Source organism: Urocampus carinirostris, chromosome 8 (genome assembly GCF_059441175.1).
Source record: "Urocampus carinirostris isolate Australia breed hairy pipefish chromosome 8, RoL_Ucar_1.0, whole genome shotgun sequence".
Lineage (NCBI taxonomy): Eukaryota > Metazoa > Chordata > Actinopteri > Syngnathiformes > Syngnathidae > Urocampus > Urocampus carinirostris.
In genome coordinates, this window is record NC_142356.1 from 3543557 (window position 1) to 3565033 (window position 21477).

At 43.0% G+C, this 21477-nt stretch overlaps 1 protein-coding gene across 1 annotated transcript; it reads right to left on the reverse strand.

The window, feature by feature from the left end:
• Window positions 1–3698: 3698 nt before the first annotated feature.
• Window positions 3699–15757, reverse strand: ptger1a (prostaglandin E receptor 1a (subtype EP1)). Its single transcript, XM_088341387.1, has 3 exons — window positions 15573–15757; window positions 7442–8306; window positions 3699–5303 (listed from the first exon to the last, which is right to left on the reverse strand). The coding sequence occupies exons 2-3, from the start codon at window positions 8264–8266 to the stop codon at window positions 5040–5042; spliced, it is 1089 nt and encodes a 362-aa protein (XP_088197513.1). The 5' UTR covers window positions 8267–8306; window positions 15573–15757; the 3' UTR covers window positions 3699–5039.
• Window positions 15758–21477: the final 5720 nt, after the last annotated feature.

Consider the following 21477-nt stretch of genomic DNA (forward strand, 5'->3'; position numbering starts at 1 on the left):
GTCTTTTATTTTTTCCCGTTGAAGTACTTTGTAACCTGAAACATTTGTTTAAATTCATAAATTGAGGTACCACTACCTTTTTTTTTTTCCCTGAACTTTTGCAGTATTCCCTCATCATTTCACGGTTTGACTTTGGTGTTTTTCGTGCATCGTGGATTTCTTTCTATTAATCTATTCCACAGAAAAAATTTTACATGGAAGAATTTTGGGATCGGTTTTAGAGCTCCGGTGCTGGCTATTGTTTCCTGAAAACTGAGTGGAGAAATTAAACTCCATGACTGCACCCCGCTGTTTACAAGCTGTGCTTGTATGGGGCTTGCCAAAAGCATGGACTTACTCTATATATGGACGGATACAACTTGCATTCGAATATATAGTTACTGTAGCATTGTTGGCATGGGGCCACTGAATAACTTTTGCGGAGAAATCACCCAATACAAGTGACTTTTTTTTTTATTAGTGTTTGTAGTATATCATTTGTCCCTGTACTACAAGTCCCACGATGCTTTGCGGCATCAAGTAATCCTGGATGAGGGAAACTGCTCGTCTACTGTAATGTTTAAGAGTAAACTGATTGTGTTTTGCTAGACTTTACATAAATTCTCTTAATCCGTTCCACATTTACCAGCATTAACTGCGAAAATCGAGGGAATATTGTACAATAATGCCGGCAATGTATGGATTTTTAGGTCATTTGTATATTTTTTTCCAGGTTTTGCAATCAATCATATAAACCAGGGTTGTCCAACTTTCTTCAAGCTTCAAGCTACTTTTTATTCCTAATTAGCGAAAAGGGGCACTCAGTTTGACATGAATTTCTAAGATAGAAACTTAGCTAAATGGATTGCTAAATAGCTAACAGAAGAGCTTGATAGGTAGCTAGAAAGCTAAACGTGTGAAACCACTCAAAGGTAGCTAGATAGCTAAAATAGTAAAAAGCCAACTAAATAGGAAGCTAAAAAGAAGCTAGATAGGTAGCTATGAAAGTGGCCAACATTTAGCTAGATGGCAAGCTAGAAAGGAGGCCAACATTTAGCAAGATGGCTAGCTAGAAAGGAGGCCAACATTTGGCTAGCTGGCAAGCTAGAAAGGAGGCCAACATTTAGCTAGATGGCTAGCTAGAAAGGGGGACAACATTTAGCTAGATGGCTAGCTAGAAAGGGGGTCCACATTTAGCTAGTTAGTTAGCTAGAAAGTGGCCAACATTTAGTTAGATAGCAAGCTAGAAATGGGGCCAACATTTAGCTAGATAGCAAGCTAGAAAGGGGGTCCACATTTAGCTAGTTAGTTAGCTAGAAAGTGGCCAACATTTAGTTAGATAGCAAGCTAGAAAGGAGGACAACATTTAGCTAGAAAGGGGGCCGACATTGAGCTCGATGGCTAGCTAGAAAGGAGGCCAACATTAAGCTAGATGGCTAGCTAGAAAGGAGCCCGACATTTAGCTCGATGGCTAGCTAGAAAGGAGCCCGACATTTAGCTCGATGGCTAGCTAGAAAGGAGGACAACATTTAGCTAGAAGGCTAGCTAAAATGGAGGCCGACATTTAGCTAGATGGCTAGCTAGAAAGGAGCCCGACATTCAGCTCGATGGCTAGCTAGAAAGGAGCCCGACATTTAGCTCGATGGCTAGCTAGAAAGGAGCCCGACATTTAGCTCGATGGCTAGCTAGAAAGGAGCCCGACATTTAGCTCGATGGCTAGCTAGAAAGGAGCCCGACATTTAGCTAGAAAGGGGGCCAACATTTAGCTAGTTATCTAGCTAGAAAGGAGGCAGACATTGAGCTAGATGGCTAGCTAGAAAGGAGGCCGACATTGAGCTCGATGGCTAGCTAGAAAGGAGGCCAACATTTAGCTAGCTAGGAAGTAGGCCAACATTGAGCTAGTTGACTAGCTAGAAATGGGGCCAACATTTAGCTACATGACTAGCTAGAAATTGGGCCAACATTTAGCTAGATGACTAGCTAGAAAGGAGGCCAACATTTAGCTCGATGGCTAGCTAGAAAGGAGCCCGACATTTAGCTCGATGGCTAGCTAGAAAGGAGCCCGACATTTAGCTCTATGGCTAACTAGAAAGTAGGCCGACATTGAGCTAGTTGACTAGCTAGAAAGGAGGACAACATTTAGCTAGAAAGGGGGCCGACATTTAGCTAGTTATCTAGCTAGAAAGGAGGCCGACATTGAGCTCGATGGCTAGCTAGAAAGGAGGCCAACATTAAGCTTGATGGCTAGCTAGAAAGGAGGCCAACATTTAGTTAAATTGCTAGCTAGAAAGGAGGCCAACATATAGCTAGATAGCTAGCTAGAAAGGAGGCCAACATTTAGCTGGATAGCTAGCTAGCTAGAAAGGAGGCCAACATTTAGCTGGATAGCTAGCTAGAAAGGAGGCCAACATTTAGCTGGATAGCTAGCAAAAAAGATCAAATCTTAGCATACAAAAAAAATGTAAAAAGCCAGCTAGGTAGCTCGCTAAATAGCTAAGAATGTAGGGAGCTAGCTCGATAAAAAGCTGCTCATATACAAACCTATAAATTGGACATAAGTTAGTTGTATTTTCTGTAAAATAAGTCATTAAAAAGAACAGACATTTTTTTTTACATTAATAGATTCTCATTCTATTTAAAAACATTTATATGAAGCCCATGAAGTGGAATTCATTTGACTTTCTAAAATAACAACATATGTTATCACTAGGTTAATCATTAACAACTCGGGTTAGATAGACTCAATAAACCAAGTGAGCTATTTTCAGAAGAGGTCCGCAGTCACCTGCACTGTCCCTAGGGGGCGCCACATTGGATTATAAAAGAATTCGGACCTAAGATAGCCCGAATGAGATTTGGCTACTTAAAAACACACACACAGAATGTGGACTCCATCCACTACAACTCCATAAATTCTTCAATTGGATCCCATGGAGGGTAAGTGAGGAATGCGGCGTGCAAAAAGCGTGACCAGTGTGCGCGTGCAGTCTTGTGAGCTCGTGACTTGCACAAATTGGGGGAGGGGCTTCGTTCACGCTCAATTATTAATGTTCCAACTTTTGCTGCTCACTCCGACAAAGTCATGGTGCGTTGATACATTCTGACAAGATCTTCAGTTCATGAAAGTGTCAGGTTTTAACATTTACTATACTGAAATCTGACTCTGAAGACACGTCCCATGTCTTGTGTAATCCCTTACAGTTGGAGCATGTCCAGAAGTCAGAGAAATTACTGAGCCGAGCGCCAAATATAGTCTACATATTAATTTATATCGCCGAAGCAAAGAGTTGAACAAATCGGATCTTTCTCCCTTGCCAATTCCAATCGTGTGGAGAAAGACAGCAAGGTTCTGGGGTCTCCACATCTTATCACCCATGCCGATGAAATGTTCACGCCCCATGACCAAGCCTCTAGCTGATGGGTCCCGCTGTCGTCGATGCAAATTTCTCAACCATGGTTTGAAGAATGGGAGGAGGGGTGATAGGACGGTGCCAGGCACATACTCCCAACACCCCAGGCGAGGTGATCAGTCATTGTTATCTGCACAGATTGAATCCAAAGACATATTCCAAGGCAAAGGTGGTTTACGACACCCTTCTCTCAGAGTTTGCCCTCAAACACTGAAGTCAGATTTTAGAACAAGTATATTTGACTTTACGTAAGATAAAACAGTGTATGATATAACTTCAAAAGAAAGAAAAAGGACAAGGTGATTAGGTTTTGCTGAATTGCTTTATTTTTTGTCACTCAGCCTTTGTGTCCCCAGTCTTAAAGTGACAGTGTGTAATGATTCACCACCAGAAGTCCTTTTAGCTTATATTGGAGCTGAAACGAAGAAGTCAGACCACAAAAGACTGAAGGTGATCTCTTGGCAATATTCATTAGCTAACTCCATTTTTTTTGGGCCTGAACTTCAGTCGGGAACAAGACATGAAAGTCTGTGTTCATTCCCACAAGTAACATAAAAAACGAGCGAGACGAATACACCCGGAGCAGCTGAAAAGAGCTAAAAGCTGGTGTTGGTCAGACCTGATGTGAATGACATACTTTAACAGGTAGAGTAGAACATAATTGCTGTGTTTGTACAACCCTATTTCCTTATTTTCTTGCCTGAATATTGGCAGGCTACATGAAACGCTGAAGGACAAACCAGGTTCAAGCTCACTAACAATAGCGGATAGCAGTGAGCCATAGCCTTCTGCCTAACATAAGTGACTCGAGAAGGAAACTGGTAAATAAAGTGCTGGAGGCCTGAATCACGGAACTCTGCAACATGAGCTTTTGTAGAAGGCATGAAACGCTGAAGACCAAACCAGGTTCAAGCTCACTAACAATAGCGGGTAGCAGTGAGCCATAGCCTTCTGCTAAGTGGCTAACATAGGTGGCTGGAGAAGGAAACAGTGGGGTGAATCTCAGAACTTTGCGACGTTCACTGGCATGAACAACTGTCGAAGGCAAGCGACACTGAAGGATGAACCAGGAGCAGCTAACAACAAAAGTGGGTAGTTACGAGCCATAGCTATCAGAGAGGTAGATATCGTGAGTGGCTAGAGAAGGAAACAGTGGGGTGAATCACAGAACTTTGCGTCGTTCACTGGCATAAACAGCTGTCGAAGGTAAGCGACACTGAAGGATGAACCAAGAGCAGCTAACAACAAAAGTGGGTAGTTACAAGCCATAGCCATCAGACAGGTAGATATCGTGAGTGGCTAGAGAAGGAAACTGTGGGGTGAATTTCAGGACTTTGCGACGTTCGCTGGCATGAACAGCTGTCGAAGGCAAGGGACATTGAAGAATGAACCAGGAGCAGCTCACAACAAAAGTGGGTAGTTACGAGCCATAGCTATCAGAGAGGTAGAGGTCGTGAGTGGCTAGAGAAGGAAAGGGTAGGGGAAAAAGTGGAAAATGCCTGAGTGACGGGATTCTGGCTCAGCTGTGAAAGCAACACCGGGACAAGCTATCTTTCCAAAACGCTCATGTGGCTATAGTGGACAAAACACTCCTTCAGCAGATCCAGTTGGTCCATGGAGATCTTCCCAGTCATCACTCGTAGACCAGTTTCAAGCTTCCTCGACCTGGTTCTTCTCAGACTGGGGAGGAGAAGCAGAGTCCAAGCATCCCAAAAATCCCTGACCCGCTTGGCACTTGGCCACCAGGTAGATTTTCCGTAAAACGGTCCGGCGTAGCAGGATGTAGACCCAGGGGTCCAGGATCTGGTTCCACGTGGCCAGCCTCACCCCCGTCACCAGCAGGGTTTTGTAGTCCGGAAGGTCTTGGCTCATGGTTCCTGCATAGGAGTCCAGCGCTGACATCAGGCTGAAGATCTGAAGGTAAGAAAAGTGCAATGTTGGTTTTTCATAGGAAATCTCGCGATATTTGAGATCTTCACTTCAGTCCTCATGTTTCCCCTTTTGCTGCAATACACACGTGTTCCCAATAGATGGTGCTGTTACGCCACATTGAACGGTGTTACGGCCGTGGACCGGAAGTACGGTAAGACTGTTCCACTTTTTACTTTTCACTTTCTTTCAGTTTGGCGTTGAATTCTTTCAATTAAAACGAGTTAAAATTTGAGAGTTGAGGAAACGTTTATAGTCATTTGCAGATGACATGCACGTAACTTCGAATCGGTGTTGAAGGAGTGTCAATTATTCAATAACACGCGAGTTTTGTCCACATAGTTGGCATTTAACAAGTTCATAAAGTGAGTTTTGCTTATTTTTGGATGAAATAAGTCATCGTGTAACGACCCTCAATCATGCGTGAAAAAAAGGGTTCACAGTCACTCGGTTTATTGCCTGCATTCGATAAACATTACAAATAACGAGGTGATATAGCTGAAGGTACGGCAAGCACAGAAGGCCATAAAGTGCCAAACGAAAAAGACAGTCGGACCATACCCGTCGCGCTCCAGGGCTCCAATGCCCTGACAAACTGTCGTATTTTCCCTTACAAATTACAAAAAAAATCTTTTTTTTTTCAAACGTGTTATATTGTACATGTGTTTCCTTATATCATATATATTGTTAATGAACATTTTATTGTGAGACACTGAGTTGCTCGACATGAATGAGGTTTTTTAGAAAAAAAAGTTCAAAAATGAAGTCGCTTGGACGTTCACTGTAGAAGGAAAAAATACATGCAAGTAGAATGAAGTAGAATAATACATTTTCTTAAATTATTGTTGGTGATATACTGATGAATGGGATAACCACAAACCTGTCTTTTTTCATTTTCTCCTTTTATACTTCCTTTTTATTCTTAACTTCTTTATACAACATCATAATTGGTAATATAATGCATCAAAGCAAGTGAGCTGTTGGAGAGCCGGCTCCCTTGAATGAGTTGAGCCAAAAAAGCCGGTTCTCTAAAAAGAGACGGACTTCCTTTCACTACACAACTACCACATGAAATCCAATGTTTTTTAAGACGACATGTATTCTGTTGTTTTCAGATCAGAATGACTTGCAGCGTTTTCATTCAGGTTTGCTGGAGATCAAAGAGATCAAAGCCAGGAGAGAAAGCTTACCACGTGTTGTGAGTCATCATTTGATTCATATTTAGTGTCTTTTGACTTTTATTAGCATATTTGGTATTGGAGTAATCCAAAAGTAATAGAAGGTAATCCAGTTAAAGTAACCCTACCCAACCCTGCATTTTATGTTAGTTTTGTTGGAAAACAAAGAGATCAAAGCCAGGAGAGAAAGCTTACCACGTGTTGTGAGTCATCATTTGATTCCTATTTCGTTTCTTTTGACTTTTATTAGCATATTTGGTATTGGAGTAATCCAAAAGTAATAGAAAGTAATCCAGTTAAAGTAACCCTACCCAACCCTGCATTTTATGTTAGTTTTGTAAGAAATCAAAGAGATCAAAGCCAGGAGAGAAAGCTTACCACGTGTTGTGAGTCATCATTTGATTCATATTTAGTTTCTTTTGTCTTAGCATATTTGGTATTGGAGTAATCCAAAAGTCATTGAAAGTAATCCAGTTAAAGTAACCCTACCCAACCCTGCCATTAACCAAACACAACCTGCATTCTCCTAACAATGCACGCTCGTTTCTTGATGGAAAAATGAACCAGAGACCGGCCTTTCCACACGGGGGCAGATTTTTTAACAATCATCAGAAACGACCGACGTGACGTTGGAGTCTGTCTGAAGTCCTTTAGCTTTCTCTTATTGGCCCATGTCTCCCTCTCTTTCTTTCTTCTGCCTAAATAAATGCAGTTTGGTGGGGGAAGGGCCCCCCAGAGTTAGGAGCGCGACCAAGGAGACGGACGTAAGTTCCTCCTCTCCTGGCCCCTCCCCCTCTCCAACTGCCAGTTGTAAAAAAGTCAAATGCTTCATTTTACGATCCCCACCTCGGAACAGATTCAGATCGTATCCCGGGGGTTTCATGTACTCGGATACTTGAAATAGAAAAGAATGCAGAATTTCCCGCCGTTGTTTCCGATACTCACCAGCAGGGGGCACCAGCAAATGCAGGAGGTGACGGTGATCCCCACCAGCTGCAGCACCATCTCGATATCGTGCGACTGGGCGGAACGATGCGAACCGGGCTTCCTCCTCAGCCTGGCCAGAACCAAAGTCAGCCCGCTGACACCGTTACACGCCACCGCCGCCGCCAGGGAACTCAAACCCAGTCCGGAAAAGAGCAGGACGAAGGCCACGTCCGCCTCCCGGATGTCATTCAGGACCTGAATGAAGCACCAGGTGCCCGGGTCCTGGTAGGCGTACGAACCCAAGCGCAGACAAGGTAACAGAGCCACGCCCAGTGCGAGAAGCCAGATGGCAGACAGACAGGTTTTGCTTCTGCCGCTTGTGACCAGGGTGGAGTGGAGCAGCGGTCTGGTGACCCCCAAGCACCGTTCCGCCGCCATGGCGCATCCCAGGAACAGAGGACACAGTCCGAAGAACACCATGCATCCTCCCAGGAACTGGCACGCGCCGTCAGGAACGTCGTACTCCTCGGGACGGGTCCCCCCGATGAAGTAGAGCCTCAGGACCAAGGTCCCGGGGATCACGTGACCCATGAAGTCGGTGACCACCAGCGATGTTGCGAAAAAGAGGAAACTGGCTTTGGGACGCTGACGCTGGAGCCAGTAGGCGTGCGCCAGGATGAAGAGGGCCACGATGTTGGAGATGATGCCGAGGGTCATGGGCAGCACCACCACCGCCACGTCCTCGGCGCTCAGGTTACCCCGCGGCCACATTTTCGGGGCCGCTTGCCCGCCGATGCCATCCGGCCACGGCTGTGATGAGTTGGTGCGACCCGAAGCTAGCATGGCTGAACGCTGCTGCCGGATCGCTCCATTCTTCTAGAGGCTGAAGGACAAACGAGGGATGAGGGTGAGTGCTTAAGCAAGATATCCATCCATCCATTATCTGCACCGCTTATCCTCAGTAGGGTCGCGGGGGTGCTGGAGCCCATCCCAGCTATCTACGGGCAGTGGGAAGGGGACACCCTGAACCGGTTGCCAGACAGGGCACACAGGGACAGACAATTTGCTCGCTCATTCACACCTAGGGACAATTTGGACCAGCTAATTAACCTGACATTCATGTTTTTGTCACGCTGGGTACACGCATCACAGAACATCTAGCCTCCATTATCATCCTCCTCATAGCGTAACCTGGAATATAATTAAGCCCATTTTGGCAGAAAAGTCCTTTTCTTGCTAGGAGTATTCTTTTGTTTATCTTTCGTTGAATCGTTCGCTTCAAAACACGTGTGTTTTCCTTGCCTTCGCGGTCTTCTGAAGAACGTTTTTTCGTGCCGGAATTACTGCCCATTGTTACCACTTTCTGTATTTTGTTTCGACTTATTACCGACACTGAAGAAATGACCATTTTTTTTGTTGATTTGCACCTAAAAGCAACTGTTTTTACGGAGGCATACTTCTCTTTCACTCGACAACCACCAAAACAATGACGTCATCTCGAAGCGACGTCATCTCGTTTGCCGAGATCGGCGCGAGACCAAAACAACAATGGCGGATCTGCCTGATGAAAAGTTTGGAGTGCGGTAAATCTTTGTTAAAAAAAAAAAGTAATCGGGTAATAATGACAATTTGGTGTCCAAAAAGTTGCGCCCCGTTGATTTGACACAATGCGTCCCCAGCAAAAATGATGCGTCTAGGACGCAGGGACGCGGGCAAACCAGAACACTGGGGGAGAACATGCAAACTCCACACGGGAGGTTGGATCTCATGACCTCAGAACTGTGCCGCGCACGCGCTAACCACTGCGCTAAGCAAGACATTTTGGGAATATTTTGCAATAGAATATGCATTTGGAATAAGAATGAAGCTGACTTATCTTGGCAGTTTCATTCGTCCTGAATAGTTTTGGGACTAAAGTCTCAGATGTAAGATTCGGGCCTGGAATTCCACCCCGACCCTGGCAAACGGGTTTTAAAGCCGATCGATTATCCTGATTAGCAGGAAAAGCCCAAAGCAAACCTGAATTTTCACATTTTATCTTTGAGGACTCGGGAGGAAGAGAGGTGATTGTTGTAAGTCTGCCATTCTTAATTTAGTGGCCCAGTTTTTTTAGAATTAGAATGTCTTTCTTGTAATTGATAACAACGTCGTCAACATTGTTTATAACAAGATTAGGCGTGGCACTCCAGGATAACGTTGGAATAATGTACATAAATTATTCAACTTTACTATAATCTATGTGTGTAATATGTTTGCTTGAAGTATTGTGCTTACAAAATAAGATGTTCTCACAAGCAAAAGTTCTCCACTGCACCCTAGAGAGAACTCACGGAATGAATCGGTTACAGATTTGACCCGCAGGCCAAGGTTCTTTCCTGAAGTCACATTGCAAATAACAAATTGTTGTGCAAGAACTGGTTTCAACTGGAACATTTAACCTTCGAACTGCACCCCTTCCTTTCTAAATAAAAGGGCAAGTGTTCACCAAAATGTGAACGGCACTCATTAGGCCGCATTCCGTTATCTCTGATCGCATACTGCTAGGAGCAACTACTGGTGGAACAGATTTTTGTCAGGCCTGGCAGCCTTTAATGCCGTTCTCTTCACTAAAAAGTGAACAGCACCCATCCAGCCACAATCCCTTAACCCCAGCAGATCACACTTCTGTTGGGCCTGGCAGCTCTTTTTTACCATTCTCTCCACCAAAAAGTGAACTGCACTTTTGCAGCTGCAATCCACTATCCCTTGTAACAAATTGCTTGCAAACAGGGACCGGATGAGTGCACTTCTTTCAGGAATGTCAACTTTTTATCCCCCCCCTTTATTTTCTCCTAAAATGAACTGCACTTGTGCAAGGGCAATCCATTATCCCCATCCCATATCACCACGAGCGTAGACCAGAAGGCAATTTTGTTCAGGAGGTGTACTTTTTAATCCCCCCCCTTTATTTTCTCCTAAAATGAACTGCACTTGTGCAAGGGCAATCCATTATCCCCATCCCATATCACCACGAGCGTGGACCAGTAGGCAATTTTGTTCAGGAGGTGTGCTTTTCTCGGCCACCTAAATCAAATGCACGGCTGTGGCCATGATCCATTATCCCCTGTTGGCTGTTTCTAAGAGCAGGGGACAGCAGTGCGTGTGCAAATAAAAAAAATGGATTCCACTGTGTAAAAAAACTATTTTCTCAACCTATGATTTTTTTTATCAAAATAACTTTGGTATGATATATTTTTGCTTAGTATTTAAACCAATGTTGTTGTTTTTTTTTATTGAATGAAAGTTTTTTAACGGTGTGGATTATGATTTGTATTTATTATTTACTATCTATACGCACACATATATTATACATAAGTAGTACTGTATTCTGTTTTATTATTTCTAATTGAGGCACCATGAGTTCAGAGTGTCTTTTGACGCCAATTGCCTCGGACTCTGATTGGCTCCCTGTCGCTATTTAAACCCACTCCTGTCTGTCGCCTTTTGTCAGTCCGTCTGTGAACCTGAGTCAACACTAGGCAAGCCTTTTCCGACCCTGCCTCTTGCTCTTGTCTGTTCTTTTGATCCTGACCACGTCTGCTCTCCCGTCCTGGCTTACGACTTGTTTCCGACCCCGGACCACGTTTTTGCTCTCCTGTCCCGGCTAATGACCCGTTTTTCCGTACCCGACACCGCCATCGCTCGTGTTCAGAGTGATCTGTTTCCCGCGCCCAGCGATCACCGGGTCGTGGGCGCAACCCTTTCTCTTTCTTCTAATAAAACTTGTGAGAAACTGAAAGGTGGGCTTAGGGTACTTCCCCAAAAAGTGTGTATTTCTAAACTAGATGGTATCACGTTTCTGTTTCAAATATTGGTTTCTTTCTTTCTCTTTATTTCTTCTGCCTAAATAAATGCAGTTTGGTGGGGGAAGGGCCCCCCAGAGTTAGGAGCGTGACCAAGGAGACGAACGTAAGTTCCTCCTCTTCTGGCCCCTCCCCCTCTCCAACTGCCAGTTGTAAAAAACTCGAATGGTTGGTGTATCTTTTCTAGTATCAGCAACTTGTATACAGCTCTCCTACAGGGTTGGGTAGGGTTCCTTTAACTGGATTACTTTCTATTACTTTTGGATTACTCCAATACCAAATATGCTAATAAAAGACAAAAGATACTAAATATGAATAAAATGATGACTCACAACATGTGGTAAGCTTTCTCTCCTGGCTTTGATCTCTTTGATCTCCGGCAAAACTAACATCAAATGCAGGGTTGGGTAGGGTTACTTTAACTGGATTACTTTCAATGACTTTTGGATGACTCCAATACCAAATATGCTAATAAAAGACACAAACGAATTATGAATAAAATGATGACTCACAACATGTGGTAAGCTTTCTCTCCTGGCTTTGATCTCTTTGATCTCTGGCAAAACTAACATAAAATGCAGGGTTGGGTAGGGTTACTTTACCTGGATTACTTTCAATTACTTTTGGATGACTCCAATACCAAATATGCTAATAAAAGACAAAAGATACTAAATATGAATAAAATGATGACTCACAACACATGGTAAGCTTTCTCTCCTGGTTTTGATCTCTTTGATCTCCGGCAAAACTAACATCAAATGCAGGGTTGGGTAGGGTTACTTTAACTTCATTACTTTCAATTACTTTTGGATTACTCCAATACCAAATATGCTAATAAAAGACAAAAGAAACGAAATATGAATCAAATGATGACTCACAACACGTGGTAAGCTTTCTCTCCTGGCTTTGATCTCTTTGATCTCCAGCAAAACGAACATAAAACGTAGGGTTGGGTAGGGTTACTTTACCTGGATTACTTTCATTTGCTTTTGGATGACTCCAATACCAAATATGCTAATAAAAGACAAAAGAAACGAAATAAGAATAAAATGATGACTCACAACACGAGGTAAGCTTTCTCTCCTGGCTTTGATCTCTTTGATCTCTGGCAAAACTAACATCAAATGCAGGGTTGGGTAGGGTTACTTTAACTGGATTACTTTCAATTACTTTTGGATGACTCCAAATACCAAATATGCTAATAAAAGACAAAAGAAACGAAATAAGAATAAAATGATGACTCACAACACGAGGTAAGCTTTCTCTCCTGGCTTTGATCTCTTTGATCTCCAGCAAAACGAACATAAAACTTAGGGTTGGGTAGGGTTACATTACCTGGATTACTTTCAATGACTTTTGGATGACTCCAATATCAAATATGCTAATAAAAGACAAAAGAAACTAAATAGGAATCAAATGATGACTCACTATTTAAACCCACTCTTGTCTGTCGCCTTTTGTCAGTCCGTCTGCGAACCTCAGTTAACACTAGGCAAGCTTTTTTCGACCCTGCCTCCCACCTGTTTTTTGCTCCTGTTTTTTGCTCCTGTTTTTTGCGGGTGTGGGGGGGGGGTCTATTTGCGACTGTTTGCATATTATGGAGGGTCCTGGCCCTCATGAACTACGATGAATGAGAGAGAACAGTATTTTTCAAGGGCGTAACAGTCATAAGAATAAGAATGAAGCAGATTGATCTCGGCAGCTTCTTCAGACTTTGAGGGAGGACGCTCCGTTTCCATTGTCGTCCAACTATTTGAAGTCGCGGTTTCAGTGCCGGCTGATGAATTGGCAGTGGCCAGGAACTGTCAAGGCCTCACCACAAGTGCATTCTGGGAGTGATTACAAGCTTGTTGTAATTTAACCAGTATCACAAAAAGAAGCCACCGAAAAAGATTCCAAGAGTTACTTGATACTAAGCTATGATATTCAAGTCATGATTATTTGTGTCACGTGGGAGAACGGACCAAAATAAAAGTCGTCCAAAACTCCGGGACAAGACAGAACAAACAGGCTTTAACAAAAAACGTGAAAACGCAGGTTTCCTCCGAATCAAACAAAACAGGACAGAGCAAAACAGAACAGGAAATGCAGACAGAAAATGCAATGAGCCAGCACCAGCAAAACCCACAACCCACCCTTAAGTAGCAAACACGCAAATGAGCTGATCTACTGCAGCCGTGCCCAGGGGGCGGGGCCAGCCGGTCACCACGGCGACCATGCTGGACACGACAATTTGTGTAGATCTTCACCACAAGAAGTCTGAAAGGGCTGCACAGAATAAGGACTACCATTACTCTCAGCACTCAAACAGTAAACACGATTGGCTCCAAGACAAAAACTGACTCTTTTTCTTTCTGTCGTTTCATTTCTATTATTTTTTTTTTTATCTTTCTCTTTTTTCACTTTCTTTTTCTCTCTATATTCATTTCCCCCTTCTTCCCCATTCATATCTCTATTCTGCTCTCTTTTTCTCTCACTGTTGCTCTGTCTCCCTTGTTCTCCCTATCTGTTTCTCTCTTTCCCTCCTTCCTTCTCTCTCTTTTTCTCTTTTTTTCTCTCACTCTCTAACTCTTTCTTTTTCTCTGTCTTGCTCTCTTTCTATTTTCTCTCTCTAATTTACACTTTAATTCTCTTTTTTTTTCCTCTTTTTTCACATTCTTTTTCTCTCTATATTCATTTCCCCCTTCTTCATTCCTATCTTTATTCTGCTCTCTTTTTCTCTCACTGTTGCTCTGTCCCCCCTGTTCTCCCAATCTTTCTCTTTCCCTTCCTCTTTTTCTCCTTTCTCTATTTCTCTCTCACTCTCTAACTCTTTCTTTTTCTCTGTCTGGCTCTCTTTCTATTTTCTCTCTCTAATTTACACTTTAATTCTCTCTCTTTCTATTTTTCTTTCTTTTTCAACCTCTATCTTTTCTTTTTTCGACCTCTCTCTCTCTCTCTCTCTCTTACCTCATTTTGTCTCTTTTTCTCCTGCTGACTGATTTTCTTTCTGTCGTTTTATTTCTCTTTTTTTCTCTTTTTTCACTTTCTTTTTCTCTCTATATTCATTTCCCCCTTCTTCTCCATACCTATCTCTATTCTGCTCTCTTTTTCTCTCACTGTTGCTCTGTCTCTGCTCTTTCTTTTTCTCTTTTCTCTATTTCTCTCTCACTCTCTTTCTTTTTCTGTCTTGCTCTCTTTCTATTTTCTCTCTCTAATTTACACTTTAATTCTCACTCTTTCTATTTTTCTCTTTCTTTCCCGTTTCGACCTCTCTCACCTCACTTTGTCTCTTTTTCTCCTGCAGACTTTGTCTTTCTGTCGTTTCATTTCTCTTATTATTTTTATCTTTCTCTTTTTTCACTTCATATTCATTTCCCCCTTCTCCATTCCTATCTCTATTCTGCTCTCTTTTTCTCTCACTGTCACTCTGTCTCCCTTGTTCTCCCTATCTGTTTCTCTCTTTCCCTCTTTTTCTCTTTTTCTCTTTTTTTCTCTCACTCTCTAACTCTTTCTTTTTCTCTGTCTTGCTCTCTTTCTATCTTCTCTTCTATCTCTTTCTATTTTTTTCTTTCTTTCTCACCCTCTTTCTTTCCCTTTTTGACCCCTCTCTCTCACCTCACTTTGTCTCTTTTTCTCCTGCTGACTCTTTTTCTTTCTGTTGTTTCATTTCTCTTATTTTTTTATCTTTCTCTTTTCCCACTTTCTTTTCCTCTCTATATTCATTTCCCCCTTCTTCTCCATTCCTATCTCTATTCTGCTCTCTTTTTTACTCACTGTTGCTCTGTCTCCCTTGTTCTCCCTATCTGTTTCTCTCTTTCCCTCTCTCTTTTTCTCCTTTCTCTATTTTTCTCTCACTCTCTAACTCTTTCTTTTTCTCTGTCTGGCTCTCTTTCTATTTTCTCTCTCTAATTTACACTTTAATTCTCTCTCTTTCTATTTTTCTCTTTCATTCTCACCCTCGTTCTTTCCCTTTTTCGACCTCTCTCTCTCTCTCTCTCTCTCACCTCACTTTGTCTCTTTTTCTCCTGCTGACTCTTTCTGTCGTTTCATTTCTCTTTTTTTTCCTCTTTTTTCACTTTCTTTTTCTCTCTATATTCATTTCCCCCTTCTTCTCCATTCCTATCTCTATTCTGCTCTCTTTTTCTCTCACTGTCACTCTGTCTCCCTTGTTCTCCCTATCTGTTTCTCTTTCCTCCCCTCTCTTTTTCTCTTTTTTTCTCCCCCTCTCTTTCTCTTAAATCTACTAGTCCGGCCCCCGTGAGATTTTTTTTATAGCATTTGTGGAGTTTGACTCCCCTGAAATAGACAGAGCGGATGGATCTCACCTCTTTCCGTCGTTTCTCGCGGCAGTGGGGATAACGGAAAAGCGATCCAGCACGATCCTCCCAGAGAATCCTGAAAATGGGCTCCACGTAGACCGAAACAGGCAAGTGTGAGAAGATGGGAGGAGGAGGAGGTCTCCGCTTTCTAGTCCGGGGTGGGCGTCTCTGCGCTCGGTATCGGAGACCATCTCTCGAGCTGATTGGAACCACAGGATTCTGAGTCACTCTCCCGGTGTCCCACTTTGGCGTGACGTCACCGGTTTGTCCTTCTCCGAAGGACATTTTATCTCTTTTGATCCTCGTGTGGGACTCTAAAATTGTAATCTATACCAGTGACCACACACAGGAGAGAAGAGTCCAATTTCAGGAACAGGGAACCGCAAATTCTGAGTCCAGAGTAACAGATTTTGAGCAAAACTTTTGGATAGGGCAGTGTTCCGGTTTGACCGCGTCCCTGCGTCCCAGACGCATGATTTTTGCTGTCTCAAATCAACGTGCGTCCCCGGGACGCAACTTTTTGGACACAAAATTGTCATTATCATTTTTTAACAAATATTTACCGCACTCCAAACTTTTCGTCCGGCAGATCCGCCATTGTTGTTTTGGTCTCGCGCTTCGAGTTTTCGTCCGCACGCCGATCTCCAGTTGTGTCGTGAAAAGTCCGTCTCTTTTTAGAGAAGCGGCTTTTTCGGCTCAACTCGTTCAAAAGAGCCGGCTCTCTAACGGCTCACTTGCTTTGATGCATTATATTATGAATTATGTTGTATAAAGAAGTTAAGAAAAAAAAGGAAGTATAAAAGGAGAAAATTAAAAAAAAGACAGGTTTGTGGTGATCCCTTTAATCGGTATATTACCAACAATTATTCTGAAAAAGCAATAATTCTAATTGGAAAAATGGATTGGTGTCTCAGGAACCGTCCTCTTATGGTTCAAATCCTATCTCTTAGATAGGACGCACTGTGTTAAATATAGTGAAATGACATCAGAGCCCTTTAGTGTTACCTGTGGTGTTCCGCAGGGTTCAGTGCTTGGCCCCCTTCTTTTTAGCATTGACATGCTTCCATGAGGTGATATTATTCGCTCGTATAATATCTGTTTCCATTGCTACGCAGATGACACTCCTGATGAAGGAATCAGCCACACTAAACTATGGAAATTTGGAGGCCTGCCTCTTTGAGATCAAAAATGGATATCACTCAACTTCTTCTTGCGACTTAACTCTGAAAAGACCGAAATGCTAGTTATTGGTCCATCTTAATGCCGTGACTTGTTCTCAAAAACTGTTCTGAACATAGAGAAATGTAATATCACCTAAAGTGACTCCGTTAAAAAGTTAGGTGTCCTATTTGACCCCGATCTGTCCTTTCAAACACACGTTAAGAATATGACTAGAACAGATTTCTTTCATCTTAAGCAACATTGCTAAAATTCATCCCATGCTGTCCCATTCCGATGCGGGGATTATAATTCATGCGTTTGTTACCTCCCGTTTCAATGACTGTAATGCCCTACTCTCCGGTCTCCCGGAGTCCAAAATCAAGAGCCTTCAGCCGGTACAAAATGCTGCAGCGAGGTTTTTAACTCAGACAATAAAGTTTGATCACATGACCCCGATTTTGCTAACCTGCATTGGCTCCCAGTTAGCCTTAGATGTGATTTCAAGGTTCTCTAAGTATTATACAAAATCACGCATGGACTTGCTCCCTCATATCTCTCAGATTTAATTTCGCCCTATGTTCCGGTCCGGAGCCTTCGCTCTGAAAATGCTGGTCTAGTAGTGATCCCAAGAGCCAAGAAGAAATCCACAGAGCATTTTCCTTTTGGGCCCCGGTGCTGTGGAATGCTCTTCCCCCTGAGATTGGATCTGCAACCTCAGTGGAACTGTTTAAATCTAGGCTTAAAACACACTTTTATTCTATAGCATATAAATAACCTATATTTTATGTTGATAATATGTGTATTATTTGTTATTGCAACATCCATTTTGGCCTGGTCATCCTGGAAGAGCCTCATGTGCAATCCCTTCTCAAGGTTTCTTCCTTTTCCTCATGTTGAGGTTTTTTGAGTTTTTCCTTGCCCTCATGTAGATTTTAGATCAGGGGATGGTGTCATAATAGTCTGTGGTTTGCAAAAATCTGTGTTCTGTGCAGCCCTTTGAGACTCCTTGTGATTAAGGGATTCAATAATATAGATGACTTTACATGTTTTTGAGTTTTCCCTTGCCCTCATGTAGGTTTTAGATCAGGGGATGGTGTCATTATAGTTTGTAGTTTGCAATAATCTGTGTTCTGTGCAGCCCTTTGAGACTCTTTGTGATTAAGGGCCAAACAAATAAACATGACTTGTTTTTCTAAATCTTACCTCAGTGAGGGGCTTCACCCTCATGGTCTGGAGGTCCAAGAGGAACCTCAGAGCCTTTTCTGATGTTGCTCTCAAGCTTACTCTTGCACATCAGACAGGCTGCTTCACTGTCTATTTTTAGAACTAGTCCTTAAACCGGTTTTCATTTCTTGCCTTTTGACCCAAGATGAGACTTTGTTCCTCATCTCATCTCATCTCATTAGCTGCATTGCTTATCCTCAGTAGGGTCGCGGGGGTGCTGGAGCCCATCCCAGCAATCATCGGGCAGTGGGCAGGGGACACCCTGAACTGGTTGCCAGCCAATCTCAGGGGACACAGGGACAGACAAGTCGCTCGCTCATTCACACCTAGGGACAATTTCATCTCATCTCATCTCATCTCATCAACTACACCGCTTATCCTCAGTAGGGTCGCGGGGGGCTGGAGCCCATCCCAGCAATCATCGGGCAGTGGGCAGGGGACACCCTGAACGGGTTGCCAGCCAATCGCAGGGCACACAGGGACAGACAAATCATTCGCTCATTCACACCTAGGGACAATTTGGACCGGCCAATTAACCTGAAATGCATGTTTTTCCAGAATGTGGGAGTGCCCGGAGGAAACCCACGCAAGCACGGGGAGAACATACAAACTCCGCACAGGAAGTCCGGTAGCTGGATTTGAACCCACTCAGGAGGTTCCCAAGACCTTAGAACTGTGCCGCACACGTGCTAACCACTGCGCCGCCGTGCTGCCCGACTTTGTTCCTGTTGTATTTTATTTGTATAATACTTTCTTAGTAGTGTCATTATTTTAGTCCCCTTAGGTCTTTCGTCAGCACGGCGGCGCAGTGGTTAGAGCGTGTGCGGCACAGATCTGAGGTCATGAGATCGAACCTTCCTGTGTGGAGTTTGCATGTTCTCTCCGTGCTTTCGTGGGTTTCTTCCCATATTCCAAAAACATGCATGTCAGGTGGATTGGCCTAACCCAATTGTCCCTAGGTGAGCAAGTGAGTTGTCTGTCCCTGTGTCCTCTGCGACTGGCTGGCAACCGGTTCAAGGTGTCCCCTGCCCACTGCCCGAAGATAGCAGGGATGGGCTCCAGCACCCCCGTGACCCTACTGGGGATAAGCAATGAATGAATAAAGTTGAGTTGAGAAGACAGGGCGATATTATTTTCTTTCCCAAGTTCAAGCACGATTGCACGAAGGTCCATAAATATTCACAACTGAAGGACGCCCAAATCAGATTTTGATTGGTCCAAGTCACGGTCAGTCTCTCTTAAACACAGCCTCCTGTCTTTTCCTTGGAAAAGAGAACAAAATGGCAGTTTTGACATGAGCTAAATGCTAATAGACACGAGTATTCAAATATAGAACATTCCAAAAACTTGGATGGTGGAGAGCGAATAACAACGTCGGACGAGATGGAAAATCTTGCTTTCTGGAGGAAAAAACAACTCCAGTTCGATCGGCGACAAAAGATTAGATTAAAAAACAAAAAAAAAACAAAGATTTCCTCCTGCAGGGAGCAATGTTCCCTGTCATTTTCCTTACGGGTCTGAGCGTTCACACAAAGTCGGTGAGCAACGCTTGAAACAACAGTGAGCAACGGCAATCCCAAGTGTGGCAACTAAGTCATTATCAAACAGGTCCAAAACTTGACATTTTGCTGAGTTTCCGGCAATGCAAAATGATTTTGCATGTACGATTGCCTACAAACGTCGTTTGTTCTTACAATTCTTTCACAAGATATCCATTTCTTTTTATTTCCTGATATATTTTGACGCATTATATTCACATTTTTGGAGGCTTATTTAGTCGGTTGTAAGATACAGAACTGTACTTAATCACATTTTTGAGTGGAAGTACAATGTTGGCAACAATGAAATGAAATGATCTGCATTTCTATAGCGCTTTACAACATGCTCCACATTTCCCAATAGCGGCCTTGCAGCCATGTAAGGCGCTAACTTGCTTATTGGGGGTATTAGGGGTTCAGTGTCTTACCCAAGGACACTTCGACATGTAACACGGACGAGCCGGGATTCGAACTGGGATCCCTTGATCTCAAGACGAGCGCTCTACCTCCTGAGCTACTGCCGCCCCTAACAAGATTCACTTGATATCATTGGAAATTATTTGAATGCAACACAAACTTTTTCTTCTTTTTTCCGTGTTTTTTTTCTACTTTTTTTTAAATTCCTTTAAAAAAAATCTCATTGTGTTTATTTTTTCCGAGCTGTTACTTTTTTCTATTTGTTCTCTATTTTCTTTTTTTCTGGCTATTTTCTAAATTTTTCTCTTCCTTTTGTTTTTTTCCCAGCTTTTCCCCTACTTTTTCATTTAGGTATTTTTTTGTACTTTTTTTTTTCAAGATGGCGGCGCGTCTAGACGCAGCGGCTTCACGTGTCTGTCCAGTAAATCTTTTTAACCTGTGAAGCCCTTTGAGACTCTTTGTGATTAAGGGCTATACAAATAAAAATGACTTGACTTGACTTTTTTGTTCTATTCCCCCCTTCCTTTAAGTCATTTTGTGCATCATTTTACATAATATTTGGTCATGTTGGGATGAAAGAAGCAAAAACAACCCGAAGAGCCGTTTAGGACCCGAAAGAGCCGGTTCCTTTTAGTGAGCCGAGCCGAAAAAGCCGGTTCTCGACAAACTCTACTAACTTTACTCAACTTCGTTCGACTTCGACTCGACTTCAAAATACTGCATTTAGGACACAACGTCAGGGACCCGCGAAATATTACCTTCATGCACTGTAACTTTGACTTAATTGGCTTCTTAATTAGTAATTTTGAGCCCTGATTTTTGTGCGCTGGCTAGATTTTCTTGTGCGCTGAGAATGTGCGAGCAGTGCGCAATTGCTTAGAGGGAACACTGGCAGGGATCTTCTATTAACTGTCTCTTAGCTTTCGTTTGTGGGAGTCCAAAAAGACAGTTACAGACTACCTGTATTGCTTAAGTTGCTTATTTGATTGAGTTGTGGATAGCCTGATTCGCAAAGTCTTATAACACAAAGCAAAGTTCATAGTATAGCTCATTTGTAATCAGATTACTCAATTTGAAGAAGCGGATGTGTCCACAATCTTACTACTACAGAAGCCCAAATGACGTTTTTTTTTGTCCCAATGGTGCTTTAAGCACTTAATCGTTACTTACCACACACAGCTAAGCTCTACATGTCCTATTGTTGAGGCAACCTTAACTTTTTTCCCCACTGTTTCCTTCTCTAGCCACTTCTGTGAGCTAGTTTGCTGTAGATTAGGGTCACTGCTCGGTTATTGTTAACTGCTCCTGCTCTGCACAGTTGGTTGTGCAAGGGATCGTCGCTGAGTTGCGTGATTCAGACATCATGTCATTTTCGACTTTTTTCACCTTTGTTTCCTTCTTTAGCCACACGTTAGCCACTTGGCTGCAGTCGAAGGCTCGGGGTTAGCTGCTATTGTTAGCTGTGTTTTAAGGTCCTGAGGCTTGACATTCTGGTTTGTTCTTTGAACATTTTACTGGCTTTTTAAATGCAAATGAGCTGATACGGGCAGTACGGCGGCGCAGTGGTTAGC